Genomic DNA, 18,260 nt, shown 5'->3' with positions numbered 1-18,260 from the left:
AAAAGAACTTATAAAAATCACTTCTAGCCCTGACAGGTTTGGCTCAGTGGATAGAGCGTCGGCCTGTGGATTCAAGGGTCCCAGGTTCCATTCCGGTCAAGGGCATGTACCTTGGTTGTGGCCACATCCGTAGGAAGTGTGCAGGAGGCAGCTGATCGATGTTTCTGTCTCATCGATGTTTCTAACTATCCTTCTTCCTTTCTCTCTGTAAAAAAAAAAAAAAAATCAATAAAATATATATATTTTAAAAAACTACTTCTAAACCACAATAGGAAATCTCTCAGCACGCTGGCTCTGGCACAATGGTCACAGAGGTGGTCGGACACTCCAGGGCCGCTCCTGGCACAGGACCGTTGTGCCGTGCGTTTGTGTCCCTTCATCCCCTTCACAGTGTATTCACGTCGCCTCTCCTGCCGCATTTATGTGTTAAGCCTCACTCCAGGATATTTTTTCCATTGATTTTTTTTTTTTTAGAGCGAATGGAAGAGAGAGTGAGACACATCAACTGGTTACCTCTTACACCCGCCTCCCACAACTGGAGCTGGGGATGGAATCTGCAACCCAGGTATGTACCCTTGACAAGGAATCAAACCTGTGACCCTTGGGTGCTTGGGTGACGTTCTGACCACTGAGCAACACTGGCCAGGTCTCTCCTCTACTTTAAATGTACCCTTTAACATCCTCAATCTCCACATTTCTCATTGCTAGGAGCCATTATTTTTATATTTCCACAGAACTATCACCTTATTATCCTATATAATAAAATCCTAATATGCAAATTGACTGAACTGCGGAACGACCGGTTGCTGTGATGTGCACTGACCACCAGGGGGCAGACGCTCAATGCAGGAGCTGCCCCCTGGTGGTCAGTGCGCTCCCACGGGGGAGCATCACTCAGCCAGAAGCCAGGCTTACAGCTGGCGAGCGCAGCAGTGGTGATGGGAGCCTCTCCTGCCTCCACAGCAGTGCTAAGGACCCCTTGGGCGATGTCCACCTGCCGGCTTAGGCCCGCTCCCGAAGGGTCCCAGACTTCAAGAGGGCTCAGGATGGGCTGAGGGACCCCTACCCGCCCCTCTCCCTCCCTCCCCCCCCCCAGTGCATGGAAGTCGTGCACTGGGCCTCTAGTGTATTATAACAAAGGAAAAAAAAATATATATATATATTAACTGATTTCTTACTCCTTCAATAAAAGATTTGAAGAAGCCTAGTTGCAAACACATTTCTTTATTGATATATAACGCAAACCTAGGTGAACCTCTGAAGCTGATGAGGTAATTAGTAAATGGCTGGTGAAGCAATGAAACATGATGCCATGGCTTTCCTTCCACTCTTACACATTTTTGTTTTGCTCACACCTTACTCTATTTTTCTCAGCTCACTATTTTCCCCCCAAGTTCACATGAATGAAGAGGATTTCCCACTTTGTTGAAAAAAGAATTTCACTGTTGCCCGGATTCCAGCATAGCTAAAGGCCCAATTTTCTCCATCTTAGAATAAAGTGTCCTTTTTGTTGTTGTTAATCCTCAACCAAGGATATTTTTCCATTAATTTTTTGAGAGAGTGGAAGGGAAGGGGAGAGACAGAGAAACTTTGGCGTGAGAGAAACGTAACGATTGGTTGCCTCCTGCATGCCGGGACCAAGCCTGCAACGGAGGTCTGTGCCCTTGACCGGGATGGGACTCGTTTTCCTTCAGTTCATGGGCCAGAGCTCTATCCATTGAGCCAAACCGGCTAGGACTGGAATAATTGCTTTCAATAGTGGAATAGTATTTCCTGTGTTTTTAATTGTTTTTGTTATGCACAACATTACAGACACATCATACACTTTAAAGAATGATATGCAATGTTAATACGCTTCATCACTTTTGTAAGTTCAGGTATTTAGGAGTATAATAAAGCCTTGCTTTTTAGTGTTCACCCATTTTCCTGGTCTATCTGGGGTTTGCTTGGCTGCCGTAGGACACAGAACCGCACCCGGAGATGTGAGGATGAATGGGTATTTTTTGAGCCTCAGTCTTCCTGGACGCCAGAGAGAAGAGATGGGTGATCAGTCTCCCCACACCTCGGTCCACGCAAACTGTGTTGAAATCCCAGATCTTTGACAGTTACCAGGAAAACGGGTGAATGATCCATTCTCTAGGCCTCAGTTTTCTCATTTGTAAAATGGGGGTTAAGAGCTCCCCTGCCCATCCAGTGTGGCTCAGTGGTTGAGCATCGGCCCTCGAACCAGTAGTTCACGGTTCCATTCCCCGTCGAAGTGCAAGCCCCGGTTGTGGGCTCCATCCCTGGTGTGGGAATGTGCAGGAGGCAGCCGATCAGTGGTTGTCATTCATCATTGATGATTCTATCTCTTTCTCCCTCTCCCTTGCTCTCTGAAATCAATAAAAATATATTTAAAATAAATAAAACATATATATATATATATTTAAAAACTGCAAGTCTCCTTGTATCTCAAAAACAAGGAAAATCCTTGTTGTTTTAGCAAAGTGGAAAAGAACCAAATTCTAATTCTGTATTAGCTTATTTTTTTATTTTTAAATTAATTAAATTTGTTATTCAGGAGAGTGCATGCTGAACCTTCATTTTGAGGGTTTTAAAGACTTGGTTTTATTATTTCTGGAAAAGTGTTATGGAGTGAGCAAACTACAGAATGGTATCACTGTTAAAAAAGATTGTTTCTGGGTAAATAGAAAAAAGACCAAAAAAAATAGTAGCCCTGGCTGGTGGGCTCAGTGGTTAGAGCGTTGTCCTGAGCACTGCAGGATCTTGGGTTGGATTCCTGCTCAAGGGCACATCCCTTAGTTACAGATTCAATCTCCAGTCCAGGTGCAGGCAGGAGGCAACTGATTTGTCTCTCACTTTGATGTTCTCTCTCTCTCTCTCTCTCTCTCTCTCTCTCTCTCTCTTACTCCCTCCTACTCTATAAAAACTCAATGGAGAAAATATTCTCCTGTGAAGATTAACAACAACAAAATAAGTTGAAAAGAATGCTTCTGGGAGAGGTTGGACTGCAGTTTTATCAGGTATTTACGTTTGGTATCCTGGGCTTTCAGCATGAGTGATACCATGTAAGCCTGTGGTGTTTCTTCTTTAATTTTTTTATTGGTTATTTTTTATTAAAAATATTTTTATTAATTTCAGAGAGGAAGAGAGATATAGAAACACCAATGATGAGAGAGAATCATTGATCAGCTGCCTCCTTCATGCCCCCTACTGGGGATCGAGCCTGCAACCCCAGGCACGTGCCCTTGACCAGAATTGATCCTGGGACCCTTCATTCCGCAGGCCAACACTCAACATACCAGCTAGGGCTATTTTATTTTTTATTAATCCTCACCCGAGGATATTTTCCCTTTTATCTTTAGGAAGAGAGTGGAAGGGAGGGAAGAGGAGTGGAGAGAGAGAGAAACATGAATGTGAGAGAGACACATGGACTGATTGCCCTACTGCATGCACTCCAGCTGGGGATGGGGATTGAACCTACAGCCCAGGTACATGCATTTGACCGGGAATTAAACCTGGACTGACCTGCTAACCATTGAGCAAAGTCAGTCAGGGCAATTTTCTCTTAACTTTAGACAGAGATAAAACACACACACACACACACACCGATTTGTTGTTTCACTTATTATCTATTCATTGGTTGATTCTTGTATGTGCCCTGACCTGGAGTCAAACCTGCAACCTTGGTGAATCAGCAGGACCCACTGAGCAACTGAGCTACAGAGTCAGGACCAGCCTGTCATTTTCTTTTCTTTTTTTTTAAAAAATATATATTGTTATTGATTTCAGAGAGGAAGGGAGAGGGAGAGAGAGAAAAAGAAACTTTAAAAAAATATATATATTTTATTGATTTTTTACAGAGAGGAAGGGAGAGGGAGAGAGAGTTAGAAATATCGATTAGAGAGAAACATCGATCAGCTGCCTCCTGCACACTCCCTACTAAGGATGTGCCCGCAACCAAGGTACTGGAATCGAACCTGGGACCCCTCAGTCCACTCTATCCACTGAGCCAAACCGGTTAGGGCGAGAAAAAGAAACTTTAATGATGAGAGAGAATCATAGATGGGTTGCCTCCTGCACCCCCCACACGGGGGACCAAGCGCGCATGTGCCCTGACCGGGAACCGTGCCCTCATCGGGAATTGAACCCGGAGCTCCTGGTTCATAAGTGGACGCTCAACCACTGAGCCACACTGACCCACACCAGCCAGGCCGGCTGTGGTTCTGTTTCAAATAGCCTGTTGTTGTGAAGCTCAGATAAACCACTGGATGTGCAATAGGTACCTTGAGTGGGAGGAGCAGAGAGCCCTTAACCTTATCCTATGGTCCATATGGTCAGATTCGAGTTTTTGCTGCAATTTACAAGGAGCAGGCCCTTCACGCAGTCGCAGCGTAACTACAGGATCCCTCCAGGGGTTTACCTTCCAGTGGCTCAGGAGGCTCAACTCCCTTCTGTGTCCTTTTAGCTCTGGAAACTACATTACCCAGAAGACGTTGCGCTGAGTTGAGGCAATGACACATCAGGATGAAAGAGTTGCCTAGAGAGCTCCTGGACTGGAGGCGGGACTTCCGGCCTCTTTCTGCAGCCGTCCATATTTGCAGGTTGGCCTCTGGATTCTGGCGCCAGAGCCCCTTTTCAGGTAACAAAGCGGGAAGCCGCCAGAGGCGTCGTCCTCCGCGCACGGGTCCGAGGCTGGGTCGCGCCCCAGTGACCAGCGCCGGGGGCCGGGAAAGGGACCGTCAAGTTCACGCCGGCTCCCCGCAGAGTCTGATGGCGGCGGCCGCGAGGCGTCCAGCTGAGGTGAGTGTCTCCGGGGCCGCCCGGCCTCCCCCCCCCCCCCCCCCCCCACCCCTGCAGCCCGGGGCGGGCCCGTCCCCTCCTGCAGCCCCGGCCCCGCTGGGTCACAATCGGGCGGGAAGGCAGGTCATCGTGGCGGTGCCACTAGTTGCTCAGAAAGGTCCGAGTTCATTAGGAGCTTTTCCCTCTTGCTCTGCATCTGGGTCAGGGTGCGGGCGGGAGGTGGGCGGGTGACTCCATGGGAGAGAGGACCCTCCGCCGGCGGAGGAGGCGTGGAGATGAGATGGCATTGAGGGCAAAGCTCCTGCCTTTTCCTTCCCGCTCGGAGCCCCCAGAATGTGGGGGTGCGCCGGGAGGGGGGTGGGAGTTTCCGGGTGGCTGGGGGGTGAGACCTGGCGCTCCTGCGGTCCCTGCGGGGTGTCCCTGTGCCCGGCGTGGAGCCCTCAGGCCTGGGGTGCGCGGGAAGGGTGCGTGGAGGGAGGACGGGGTGGCTGCTGGGGGGACCGCACGGCAGGGGGAGGGGCCGCGGGCCTCTGAGCCGCAGGGGAGCTCTGGGGGGCGGATGGGGAAGCGGGGCCAGAGGTGCAGAGGGGGCCTTCCCAGCGGCGTCTCCCCGAGTGCGTGGCTTTGGGGGTGCCATGGGGACGGGAGGGGAGAGGGGTGCAGTCTACAGAAGGCTGTGCGTAGTGGGGGGAAGTGGGAGTTAGGGGCGGGGGGGGGGGGGCGAGCACTGGGGACTGACAGGTGGAGCCTGCGCCCAGGCTTGGCGGTGCCCTGTCCCACTCTGGAGACCCCAAGGGGAACGCATGCCATGATGGGGGCCCTGCAAGCCGGGACCAGAGCTGGGTTCCATCTCTCTGCCCTCCTGCCTGCTGTTGCTGAGGGCAGGCCCTCGGGCATGAAGGGACCCTGAGGACAGGGCGGGCACCCCTGGCACCCGTGCCCACCTGTGCAGTTCCTCTGAGGGGGGAGCTTTGGAGGACGGGAGTGAGGGGCAGGTGCGTGGGGACAGGGGCTGTGGGTTCTCAGGCACAGAATGTTCACGGTTTCCTCCGTCCCCATTCCTACAGGCCAGGGTGACCTTGGAGGATGTGGCCGTGCATTTCTCGCGGGAAGAATGGAGGCTGGTGGACGAGGCTCAGAGACGCCTGTACCTGCGTGTGATGCTGGAGAACTTTGCCCTTGTGTCCTCTCTGGGTAAGACTCAGCCTCACCAGGGCCTCGGACTGGACTCCCCTCCCTCCCCCCTCCCCTCTCTCAGTCCGTGGCCTGGACCTCAGCACGGCTGCCTCCCCAGGTGTCGGGTGGCTGCTGTATGGCAGGTCCGGTGGGTTTGCACTGCCCTCTTCTCTCCCCTGTGGTCCCAATACTGAGCCCTTTGGGAAGGAATCCAGGTCAGTCAGTGGCATTCATCGAGCTTCACGGATTCGCCGTGTGGCCTCAGGGTCTGGGCTGATGTCCAGATCCGCACCCCTTCCGTCTCCCGGGGTTTGGTCCCTTCCTGTCGGGTCTTTCCTCCTTCCTGCCTGTGCCCGGACCTGCAGATGTGGTCTGGGTCGTACTTACCTGAAGCCGGGGCTCCTCTTTACGGCGCTCCTGCACCGCGTGTCGGGTTCAGACCTGTTTTCCTCCCCGCACCCTCCATAACCTTGTCGAGATACAAACTTGTGTACATTAAAGTGTACAATGTGCTGTTTTTATATATTCAGAGTGCCCCCCAAATGTATATAAACTTTAACAACTGATAGCTAAATTTTGAAAATGCAATGTATTTTAAAAAACACTGCCTTTGCCCTAGCTGGTTTGGCTTGGTGGATAGAGCTTCAGCCTGGGGACTGAAAAGTCTTTGGTTTGATTCTGGTCAGGGCACATGCCCGGGGTTGTGGGCTCGATCCCCAGTAGGGAGCATGCAGGAGGTAGCCGATCAATGATTCTCTCTCATCATTGATGTTTCTCTCTCTCTCTTTCCCTCTTCCTTCCTCCCTGAAATCAATAAAAATGTATATTTTTAAAAACCGAAAACACTGCCTTTATAATTATTCAAAGTATGTATACATTTTTGGTGGACACCCTATATCTATATATATATAAATAAAAGAGTAATACAAATTGACCATCACTCCAACACACAAGATGGCTAACCCCCATGTGGACACAAGATGGCTGCCACAAGATAGCCAGCAGGGGAGGGCAGTTGGAAGGGACCAGGCCTGCAAGGGAGGGCAGTTGTGGGCGATCAGGCCAGCAGGGGAGGGCAGTTAGGGGTGACCAGGCCGGCAGAGGAGGGAAGTTGCGGGCGACCAGGCCTGCAGGGAAGGGCAGTTGGGGGGGACCCGGACCTGCAGGGGAGAGCAGTTGGGGGGACCAGGCCTTCAGGGAGGGCAGCTAAGGGTGACCAGGCCTGCAGGGGAGGGAAGTTAGGGGCAAATAGGCTGGCAGGGGAGGAGTTAGGCATCAATCAGGCTGGCAGGGGAGTGATCAAGCTGGCAGGCAGAAGCGGTTAGGGGCAATCAGGAAGGCAGGCAGGTGAGCAGTTGGGAGCCAGCAGTCCTGGATTGTGAGAGAGATGTCCGACTGCCTGTTTAGGCCCGATCCTACTTGTATCGGGCCTAAACGGGCAGTCGGACATCCCTCGAGGGGTCCCAGATTGGAGAGGGTGCAGGCTGGGCTGAGGGACACAACCCCCCCATGCACGAATTTTGTGCACTGGGCCTCTAGTATATATATATAAAAGGCTAATATGCAAAGCGTCCCCTCGGGAATTTGATCACTTGCTATGACGTGCGCTGACCACCAGGGGGTGGCATGGAACAAAGGGAGGCCCTGGCCAGCAGTCAGAAGGCCCCAATCAGCCCTGATCCCAGGCCAGGCCAAGGGACCCTACCCATGCACGAATTTCGTGCACTGGGCCTCTAGTAGTAAAATAATTCCCACGCTGAAGTTAATTAAACATATAAAGCTAATTTATTATTTTTTATGCTAGGAATGCAAAAGATCTGTTGATAAACTTCAAGTAAAACATTATTAACTATAGTGAGCATGATCCTTATTACATGCTCAGAACTCACCCAGCTTATAATGGAATGTTTGCTGCATGTTTTGACCACCCCATTTCCATTTTCCCCTACGCCCCAAATCCTGGCATTCTACCCTTTTTCTATAATTTTGACTTTTTTTTTTAACACTTCAACCATAGTGCACAATGCTTCCATTATATCTCTACCTGCACCAACACTTACCCCTGCCTTTTGGATGCTGGCCATCTTAGCTTATTTATTTGTTTTTGTGCCAAAACCGGTAAGAAGAACATCTTTAATATCTTTGGACATTGTTAGATCTTCGATCAAATGTTTATTCAGGTTTTTTGCCCATTTTTTCATCAGATTGTTCCTTGGCTGATGAGTTGTTGAACACCTTCTATATTTAAATACTTACCCATTATGTGACAGCCCTCACCAGTACTTTCACACCTTCCATTGGGTTGGTTGCCTTTTTTGCTGTGCAGAAGCTCTGTGGTGTCCTGGTGCCTGGCTCATTTTTACCTTTGCCCTTGTTGTCTGCTCTTAGTGTCATCCAAAATATCCATGCCAAAACCCATGTCAGAGACCTTTGTTGTTGTTTTTTTCCCCCGAGGAGTTTCACGTTATTATTACATTGAAGTTTTAATACTTCCCAAGTGAATATTTGTGGGTGTTTTTTTTCCTCAACACTATTTACTTACGTATTTTTTAAAACGTGTTTTTATGGCTTTCAGAGAGAGGAAGGGAGAGGGAGAAAGAAACATCTATGAGAAACATGGATGGGCTGCCTCCTGCACGCCCCCTACTGGGGATTGAGCTGGCAAACCAGGCATGTGCCTTGACCAGGAATCGAACCGGCAGCTTCCTGGTGCGTGGGAGGACAGTGAACTAACTGAGCCACTCCAGCTGGGCTATCTATACTAATAAAAGGGTAATATGGTCATTAGACCGGGTTGACCGGCCCTCTTCCAACTTCCTTCCACACAAAGCCAGGGTGGTGGGGGGAGAGGCAGAGGCAGTTAGGGGCAATCAGGCCGGCAGGGGAGAGCAGTTATGGGCGAGATCAGGCTGGCAGGGGGTTAGGGGCAATCAGGCCACCAGGGGAGGGCAGTTGGGGGCAAATTGGCCTACAGGGGAGAGCAGTTGGGGGTGACCAAGCCCACAGGGATCGGGCCTAAACCAGCAGTCAGACATCCCTCTTGCAGTCCAGGACCACTGGCTCCTAACCACTCACCTGCCTGTCTGCCTAATGCCCCCAACTGACCTCCCCTGTAGGCAGGCCAGTTCGCCCCCAACTGCCCTCCCCTGTTGGCCTGATCTCATCCCCAACTGCCCTCCCCTGCCGGCCAGTTCGCAGTCGGACATCCCCTGAGGGGTCCCGGGTTGGAGAGTGTGCAGGCCAGGCTGAGGGACATCCCCCGCCTCGTGCACGAATTTCGTGCACCAGGCCTCTAGTGTATTGATATTTAGAGATAGGAAGGAGAGAGAGAGTGAGAGAGAGAGACAGAGACATTGATTTGTTGTCCCAGTTATTTATAGATTCACCAGTGCACGAAATTCATTCACTCGGGGGGGGGGGTCCCCTCAGCCCCGCCTGCGCCCTCTTGCCGTCCAGGAGCCCCCGGGGGATGTCCCACTGCTGAGGAGCACCGCTGCTGCATGCGCCAGCCGTGAGCCTGGCTGCTGGCTGAGCGGCGTGCCCCCTGTGGGCGTGCACTGACCACCAGGGAGCAGCTCCTGCATGGAGTGTCTGCCTCCTGCTGGCCAGTGCATGTCATAGCAATTGGTCGTTCAGCCATTCGGTCGATTTGCATATTAGCTTTTTATTATATAGGATTGTTTGATTCTTATATGTGCCTTGACGGAGGATCGAACGAGCAAGGCTTTTCAGGAAGATGCTCTAAGCATTTGAGCTACCCAACCCAGCCAGGGTCCCACGCCATTTATTTATTTATTTTTAAAATATATTTTATTGATTTTTTACAGAGAGGAAGAGAGAGGGATAGAGAGTTAGAAACATCCATGCTTGCCGAAACCGGTTTGGCTCAGTGGATAGAGCGTCGGTCTGCGGACTGAAAGGTCCTGGGTTCGATTCCGGTCAAGGGCATGTACATTGGTTGCGGGCACATCCCCAGTGGGGGGTGTGCAGGAGGCAGCTGATGGATGTTTCTAACTCTCTATCCCTCTCTCTTTCTCTCTGTAAAAAATCAATAAAATATATTTAAAAAAAAAAAAAAAAGAAAGAAACATCCATGCTAGAGAAACATCGGATCAGCTGCCTCTTGCACAACCCCTACTGGGGATGTGCCCGCAACCAAGGTACATGCCCTTGACCGGAATCGAACCTGGGACCTTTCAGTCCGCAGGCCGACGCTCTATCCACTGAGCCAAACCGGTTTCGGCCCACACCATTTACTGAAGAGACTTTTTTTGCCCGTTGTCCAAGAGTTGTTGACCACATATGTGGGTTTATTTCTGAGCCGTCTAATTCTGTTTCTTCAATCTGTATGTATGTGTGTCCATTGGTGTTTGTTCTGATGACTGTTTTTCAATATATGTTTATTGATTTCAGAGAGGAATGGAGAGAGAGAGAGAGAATCATCACTGATGAGAGAGAATCATTGATCGGCTGCCTCCTGTACGCCCCCCAATAGGGATTGAGCCCACACCCCAGGCGTGTGCCCTGACCGGAGTCGTACCATGACCTCCTGGTCCATAGGTCGATGCTCAACCACTGAGCCTCGCTGGCCGGGTGACAACCTCATTCTTGTCATGCCCCATCTCAATTTTTGTCACTTTTTTTTTATCCATTTGAACACTCTGGGATAGTATATGTCTAATTTCTTAAATTAGGCCAAGACTTTCTGTTTCCCCAGCTCCGTCACGGCCTTTCAATCGAGAGTTGTGCCAAGGCTTCCTACTGGGTAATTTGAATTGAAGGAGAAAGAATGAGTGTTTTAAACGCCCTGCGTTCTCCTCCTGGAGGCCTAGAGGCTGCTATGGTCCTAGGAACATTGGGGGAATAAACGCCTCCCCTGAACCCTGCAGTCTGTGGGAGTGACAGAAAAAACTGTCCCCCCTTCAACGGAGAGGGAAACAGAAAACAGGTCCCACGCCTGATCTCTCCCCACCCCCACCCTTATCCCCACAAGGTCTTCTCAAGCCTCTTAAAAAGTGTCAAGGAGAAATGAAAAAATAAATGTTGCCTTCTCTACAACTGTTAATAACACTGTGTATGTAAAGAGTAAAAAATAAGAACTGTCTCAGGTGTTTTTTTTCCATCATGTTCTGGAAAAATATTTGACACTAAAGCTAGTCTGAGTTCATTTAATGTCTTTTAAAGTTATTAACAACATATGTTTGCTTTACCTGGGTTTGTAGGAATAAGTTGTTGTTTTTTAAGTATTTTTTATTGGTTTCAGAGAGGAAGGGAGAGGGAGAGAGATAGAAACATCCGTGATGAGAGAGAATCATTGATCGCAGCCTCCTGCACACACCCCTATTGGGGATGGAGCCTGCAACCCAGGCTTGTGCTCCCGACTGGAATCAAACCCGGGACCCTTCAGTCTGCAGGCCGACATTATCCATTGAGCCATACCAGCTAGGTAGGGCAGGAATAAGTTACTGTTTTTATCTCTGTTACAAAATTTGTCAAGAAAATGGCATCAGTAATAGTTAACTTTAAAATCTCATGGTTTTTAAGAAACAAGTAGAGCCCAATTCAAGGTTTTCGATAAACCTACTACTCTCTTAGTCCCTTTTAGTTTTGCCTTTTGACTTGGGGTCTACTTATCTGTAAAATGATTGTGTTAATCATTTTATCAGAAACTTGATTAAATTTCAAGGAAAATCATCTTTCGCCCATCTGTATTAATGTTTCGATAAATAATTATTTCATATTATTTCATAACAATATATAATCCTTACATCAAGCATGTTTGACAAGCTTCCCAAGATTTGAATTTTAAGAATTTTTCTTAACCTAGAAGTGGCTTATTCCAAAGAGTTATTCCAAAGAGCTCCTGGGTACCTCAAGGATTGATTCTTTCTCCTTACAAAAGAGAATTTTTGACTTATCAGGCCTATTCAATGTTTGAAAATGCATTGTCAAATAAAGAAGTGATAACTATTCCCTGGCTGGTTTGGCTCAGTGGATAGAGCATGGGCCTGTGGACTGAAGGGTCCCTGGTTTGATTCCGGTCAAGGGCATATATGCCTGGGTTGCAGGCTCGGTCCCTGGTGGGGGGCGTGCAGAAGGCATCCAATCGGTGATTCTCTCTCATTAATGTTTCTCTCTCCCTCTCCCTTCCTCTCTGAAATCAATAAAAATATATATTTTAAAAAAATGATAACTTTGTTTTATTTCTTTTTATCTTTTTGTTACTCCTCACCCGAGGATATTTTTCCATTGATATTTAGGGAGTGGGAGGGTGGGGGAGAGACAGAGAGAAACATCGATGGGAGAGCGATACATCAATTGGTTGCCTCCTAAATAGACTGGGGCTGACCAGGGATCAAGCCTGCAACTGAGGTATATGCCCCCTAGTGTGGGGTGTGCAGGAGGCAGCCAATGATTCTCTCTCATCATTGATGTTTCTACCTCTCTCCCTCCCCCTTTCTCTCTGAAATAAAAAACGTATTTAAAATATAACCTCGCCCAGCTTGCGTGGCTCAATGGTTGAGCCTCCGTCAACCTGTGAACCAGGAGATCACCTGTTCGATTCACAGTCAGGGCACATGCCTGGGTTGCGGGCTGGATCCCCAGCGTGGGATGTGCAGGAGGCAGCCAATCAATGATTCAATGATTCTCTCTCATCGTTGATGTTTCTTTTTCTTTTTAAAAAAGATATTTTTATTGATTTCAGAGAGAGGAAGGGAGAAGATATAGATAGAAACATCAATGATGAGAGAGAATCATTGATCGGCTGCCCTCTGCACGCCCCCTACTGGGGATCGAGCCCACACCTGAGCATGTGCCCTTGACCTGGAATTGAACCTGAGACCCTTCAGTCTGCAGGCCGACGCTCTATCCACTGAGCCAAACCAGCTAGGGTTCATCGTTGACGTTTCTATCTCTCTCTCCCTCTCCCTTACTCTCTGAAATCAATAAAAATATATTAAAAAAAAAATTTAGAACAAATAAACTAATTCTCCTCCCCCAGAAAAGGAGTTTTTCTGTCCTTGTTGTATTGAATGAACCCTTGCCAGAGAAGGTCCGAGGGCCTCCACACAACACTTTTCAAATGTGTCGTCTTTAGGATGTACCAGTGGTCGGCAAACTCATTAGCCAACAGGCCAAATATCAACAGTACAACAATTGCAATTTCTTTTTTTTTTTTGAATATTTAGCCTTTTTATTTTTATTTTATTTTATTGATTTTTTACAGAGAGGAAGGGAGAGGGATAGAGAGTTAGAAACATCGATGAGAGAGAAACATGGATCAGCTGCCTCCTGCACACCCCCCACTGGGGATGTGCCCGCAACCAAGGTACATGCCCTTGACCGGAATCGAACCCGGGACCTTTCAGTCCGCAGGCCGACGCTCTATCCACTGAGCCAAACCGGTTTCGGCAACAATTGCAATTTCTTTTGAGAGCCAAATTTTTTTAAACTTAAACTTCTTCTAACGCCACTTCTTCAAAATAGACTCGCCCAGGCCGTGGTATTTTGTGGAAGAGCCACCCTCAAGGGGCCAAAGAGCCGCATGTGGCTCGCGAGCCGCGGTTGGCCGACCCCTGGGTTAATCCTTCGCTTTTTGCCTGTGTGTGTCTTTGAAGCTTCAGTTACCCTGTGGGAGGCAGCTGTTCAGGATCTTTCAGGTGAAGGTTCTCCGCAGAGCAGCGCGTGGGGGAGGCTATGGCGTGCTGCTCCCCCGGTAACGAGTCTGAAGAAAGCCATTGGCAGAGGAAATGAATTGTGTGCTCTGCCTCTCTTCGTTGTCATACCCTGTTCGCGTCCTTCCCCTGATGGGGTTTCCAACTATTTTGTGAACTTAGAACCGGAGCAATACACTACAGTTAGGCAATCCTACAACTGAATGTTTTTTTGTTTTGTTTGTTTGTTTTTAAATATATTTTATTGATTTTTACAGAGAGGAGGGGAGAGGGATAGAGAGCTAAAAACATTGATGAGAGAGAAACATCGATCAGCTGCCTCCTGCACACCCACTGGGGATGTGCCTGCAACCAAGGTACGTGCCCTTGACCGGAATCGAACCTGGGACCCTTCAGTCCACAGGCTGACGCTCTATCCACTGAGCCAAACCGGTTAGAGCTGTTTGTTTGTTTTGAAACGCATGTCATACAGCCCTAGCCGGTTTGGCTCAGTGGATAGAGCGTCAGCCTGTGGACTGAAAGGACAAGGGCACATGCCTGGGTTGCAGGCTCAATCCCCAGTAGGGAGCGTGCAGGAGGCAGCCAATCCATGATTCTCTCTCATCATTGATATTTCTTTCTGTCTTTCCCTCTCCCTTCCTCTCTAAAATCAATTAATATATATATATTAAAAATATATAAAGAAAAGCATGTCGCCGAAACCGGTTTGGCTCAGTGGATAGAGCGTCGGCCTGCGGACTCAAGGGTCCCGGGTTCGATTCCGGTCAAGGGCATGTACATTGGTTGCAGGCACATCCCCAGTAGGGGGTGTGCAAGAGGCAGCTGGTCGATGTTTCTCTCTCATCGATGTTTCTAGCTCTCTGTCCCTCTCCTTTCCTCTCTGTAAAAAAATCAATAAAATATATTAAAAAAAAAAAAAAGAAAAGCATGTCATACATTCAAAACTACATGTGACACGTGAATATATATATATGTATATGTATATATACATATATGTATATACACGCACACACATACACACACACACACAGATACACTGAGTGGCCAGATTATTATGATCTCTGTACACATAATAATCTGGCCACTCAGTGTATGTGTATATATATATATATATATTAGAGGCCCGGTGCATGAATTTGTGCATGGGTGGAGTCTGGCCAGCCTGGCCAGGGGGAGTGGACATGGGCGGTTGGCTGGTTGAACTCCTGTACGAGGGGACAATTTGCATATTAGCCTTTTTTTTTTTTTAAAATATATATATATTTTATTGATTTTTTACAGAGAGGAAGATAGAGGGATAGAGAGTTAGAAACATCGATGAGAGAGAAACATCGATCAGCTGCCTCTTGCACACCCCCTACTGGGGATGTGCCCGCAACCAAGGTACATGCCCTTGACCGGAATCGAACCTGGGACCCTTGAGTCCGCAGGCCGACGCTCTATCCACTGAGCCAAACCGGTTTCGGCTGCATATTAGCCTTTTATTATATAGGATATACACTGAGTGGCCAGATTATTATGCGTTCAGAGATCATAATAATCTGTCCACTACGTGTATATGTATATTTTTTATTTGTTTGTTTTGTTTTGTTTTGAATCCTCACCTGAGGATTTTTTCCATTGATTTTAGAAAGGGAAAGACAGTAATATTGATGCTAGAGAAACACATCAATTGGTTGCCTCCTGCATGCACCCCGACCAGGGCTCAGGCCTGGGAGGACCTTGCACCCCAGGAGTGTGCCCTTGACCGGAATCAAACCCAGGACCTTTCGGTCCGCAGGCGGATGATCTATCCACTGAGCCAAAACGGGGAGGGCTGCCACGTGAGTATGTGTGATGGGGTTCTCCCCTCCCTGTAGTCAGCGTGTGCTTCACCAGCATTTCTCTGCGTTCAGGTTGCTGCTGTGGAGCCGACGATGCGGCAGCACCCGGCGAACAGAGGGTTTCTGTGGGCGCGTCGCAGGGGAAGAATCCCAGGGCAGCCGCGTCTTCCCGGAAGAGACACCCCTGTGAGCGTTGCGGGCCGGTCTTGAGGGACATTTTCCACTTGGTCGAGCAGCAGGGGACGCCACACAGCCAGAAGCTGCTGAGGTGCGGGGCGTGCGCAAAACGGTTCTATTTCCGTGTAAACTGTGACCAGCCTAAGGCGCAGCCCGTGGGAGAGGAACCCCTCGGAAGTGGTGCGGACACGGCCTCATTCGGGAGGAGCTGCAGCACCCACAGGTCAGGGAAGACCTTTACCCCTGAGCAGGGTGGGACGGACGTCCTGCCCAGCGTGGGGCGTCTGCAGCAGCAGCTGACTCAGACCAGGGAGAAGCCAAACAAAGTCACCCCGTGTATAACTCCACAAAGCAGAGCAAGCCTTGACACTCCCGGAGAATGCAATAAAGCTTTTAACCCCCACCACGTGCTTCTTCAGGACCAGAATGTCCACACGGCAAGTCCGTGTTTTGTGTCCGCTGAATGCGAAAAGCCATTCCGGTACAAATCCTCATGTGTGAGGCGCCACAGAGTCCACACGGGAAAAAGTTTTCACCTGTCTGGCGAACGCGGGAAATTCTCTCACGGAAGCTCAACCCTCCGTCAGCATCGAAAAATTCACGCAGGCCCGAGGCAGTACACGTGCAGCAAATGTGGAAAATCCCTAAGCCGCAAGCCTGCCTGCCTTTATCCCCGGGGACGGCACAGTGGAGAAAACAAAAGTTACGTGTGCAGCGAATGTGCACAATCTTTCAGTCACGGCTCAGCGTTCCTTCTCTATCCGAGAGTTCACACCGGAGGAAAGCCTTATAAGTGTAACTCCTGTGCCAAGTCGTTTACCTCTGTTGCTGGCCTCAGTTATCATCAGAGCGCTCACACGGGAAAAAGGCCTCACGTGTGCCGTGAATGTGGGAAGTCTTACATCACTCCCACGGCCCTTCGCTATCATCATCGAGTCCACACTGGAGAAAGGTCCTACGACTGCAGCGAGTGCGGGAAATCCTTCAATAACCGGTGGAAACTCGTGCGACACCAGAGGATTCACACGGGAGAAAAGCCTTACGCGTGCGGCACGTGTGGCAAGTCTTTCACTAACAGCTTCACCCTTCGGTATCACGAGCAGGGCCACCTGGGAACGAGGCCTTACGAGTGCAGCGAGTGCCGGAAATCGTTCACCACGAGCTCCGGCCTCCGTTACCATCTCAGCATTCACACTGGAACCAGACCGTACACATGCAGCGAGTGTGGGAAGTCTTTTATCTGTCGATCCACCTACCAGTCCCACCAGAAAACTCACTCGGGAGAAAAGCCCTATGCGTGCAGTGACTGTGGGAAATCCTTCACCCGTAGGAGCAGCCTCCTCTATCATCAGAGGGTTCACACGGGAGAAAGGCCCTTTGAGTGCCGTGAATGTGGGAAATCTTTTACCAGGATCTACGCCCTTCATTGCCACGAGAGAGTTCACACGGGAGAAAGGCCTTACGAGTGCAGCGAGTGTGGGAAGTCCTTTCCCACAAGCAGCAGCCTTGGAAAACATCGGAAAGTTCACCCGGGAGGAAGGCCTTGTGAGCGCGGCGAGGCTGGGAAATCTTTCGCCAGCGGCGACCTCTTCCGTTACCACCCGAGAGTTCACGCAAGAGAAAAGCCTTTCAAATGCAGCCAGTGCGGGAAGTCTTTCTCCTCTGGTTCCTCCCTCCGTTACCATCAGCGAGTCCACACGGGAGAAAGGCCTTACGCGTGCAGTGAATGTGGGAAGACCTTTATCTATAGCGCCAAACTCCGTTACCATCAGCGAGTCCACACGGGCGAAAGGCCTTACAAGTGCAGCGAATGTGGGAAATCTTTTATCTACAGTTCCAAACTCCGTTACCATCAGCGAGTTCACACGAGCGAAAAACCTTACACGTGTGGCGAATGTGGGAAATCGTTTATCTATAGTTCTACGTTTCGTTACCACCAGAGAGTCCACACTGGTGAGAGGCCTTACAAGTGCAGTGAATGTGGGAAATCTTTTATCTATGGCTCCAAACTCCGTTACCATCAGCGAGTTCACACTGCGGAGAGGCCTTAAATGTCCTGGGAATGAGCAATGTCCTGCTCAGTGTCACAACACTGGAGGAAACATTTTGGGGAGTCCTTTGTCTGAATTGAAACTCCTTTATCTGAATATGCACAGTGGGGAGATTCCCCGTAAGTTTTATCGATGTAGGAAGTGTGTGTGTGTGTAAGTATTTTACTCGTTCCGACTTTCCCAGGGCTGCTTCTCGGTTTGCGGTGCTCCTAGATTCTGAGGCTCATTCCTGCCCCCTTTCCCACCTGGCAGGTCCACAGACTTGGCGATAGTCAACACCCCAATGTGCTTATGGAAGCTGACCTCCATATTGTGGCAAAATATCCAGGGGTCAGCTTTCCTGTTATGACTAATTAGGACATGGACAAGCTGCAATAATGAATTGGAGCTTGCAGAGCAATGACTGCGTGTTCCCAGGGCGTGTTCATCGAGGGTGATCATTTGTGATGAGATATCCCACCTTCCAGTTTATGATCTTGGAACTGTCTGCTGCTCATGACTTTGGCTTATACAATAATTGAGAATTTACTCTTTTTAAAAAATATATATATTTT

At 49.3% G+C, this 18,260-nt stretch overlaps 2 protein-coding genes across 2 annotated transcripts in view; both read left to right on the top strand.

Annotated features, from left to right (window-relative positions):
• LOC103304061 (zinc finger protein 586-like) overlaps positions 1-4,510 on the top strand; it is a 16,966-nt gene extending 12,456 nt beyond the window's left edge. Inside the window, exon 5 of the mRNA XM_054710121.1 lies at positions 4,469-4,510. Within this exon, the coding sequence (XP_054566096.1) occupies positions 4,469-4,510 (42 nt within the window). The remainder of the gene's footprint in view (positions 1-4,468) is intronic.
• On the top strand, positions 4,343-18,260 carry LOC103304060 (zinc finger protein 211-like). The gene is made up of 4 exons (XM_054710120.1): positions 4,343-4,803; positions 5,871-5,997; positions 15,551-15,991; positions 16,424-18,260. Exons 1-4 carry the CDS (start codon positions 4,528-4,530, stop codon positions 17,704-17,706), a joined length of 2,127 nt encoding a protein of 708 aa, XP_054566095.1. The 5' UTR covers positions 4,343-4,527; the 3' UTR covers positions 17,707-18,260.

This window comes from Eptesicus fuscus, chromosome 21 (assembly GCF_027574615.1).
Source record: "Eptesicus fuscus isolate TK198812 chromosome 21, DD_ASM_mEF_20220401, whole genome shotgun sequence".
In the NCBI taxonomy this organism is placed as follows: Eukaryota; Metazoa; Chordata; class Mammalia; order Chiroptera; family Vespertilionidae; genus Eptesicus; species Eptesicus fuscus.
Note: the sequence above shows the minus strand (reverse complement) of the source record. Positions and strands in the feature narration are given on the sequence as shown.

Coding starts and splice junctions, on each gene's coding strand:
- LOC103304060 (XM_054710120.1), top strand. CDS start 4,528: ATGAAAGAGTTGCCTAGAGAGCTCCTGGACTGGAGGCGGGACTTCCGG. Junction 4,804..5,870: donor CCGCGAGGCGTCCAGCTGAG/GTGAGTGTCTCC, acceptor CCATTCCTACAG/GCCAGGGTGACCTTGGAGGA. Junction 5,998..15,550: donor TGCCCTTGTGTCCTCTCTGG/GTAAGACTCAGC, acceptor CTCTGCGTTCAG/GTTGCTGCTGTGGAGCCGAC.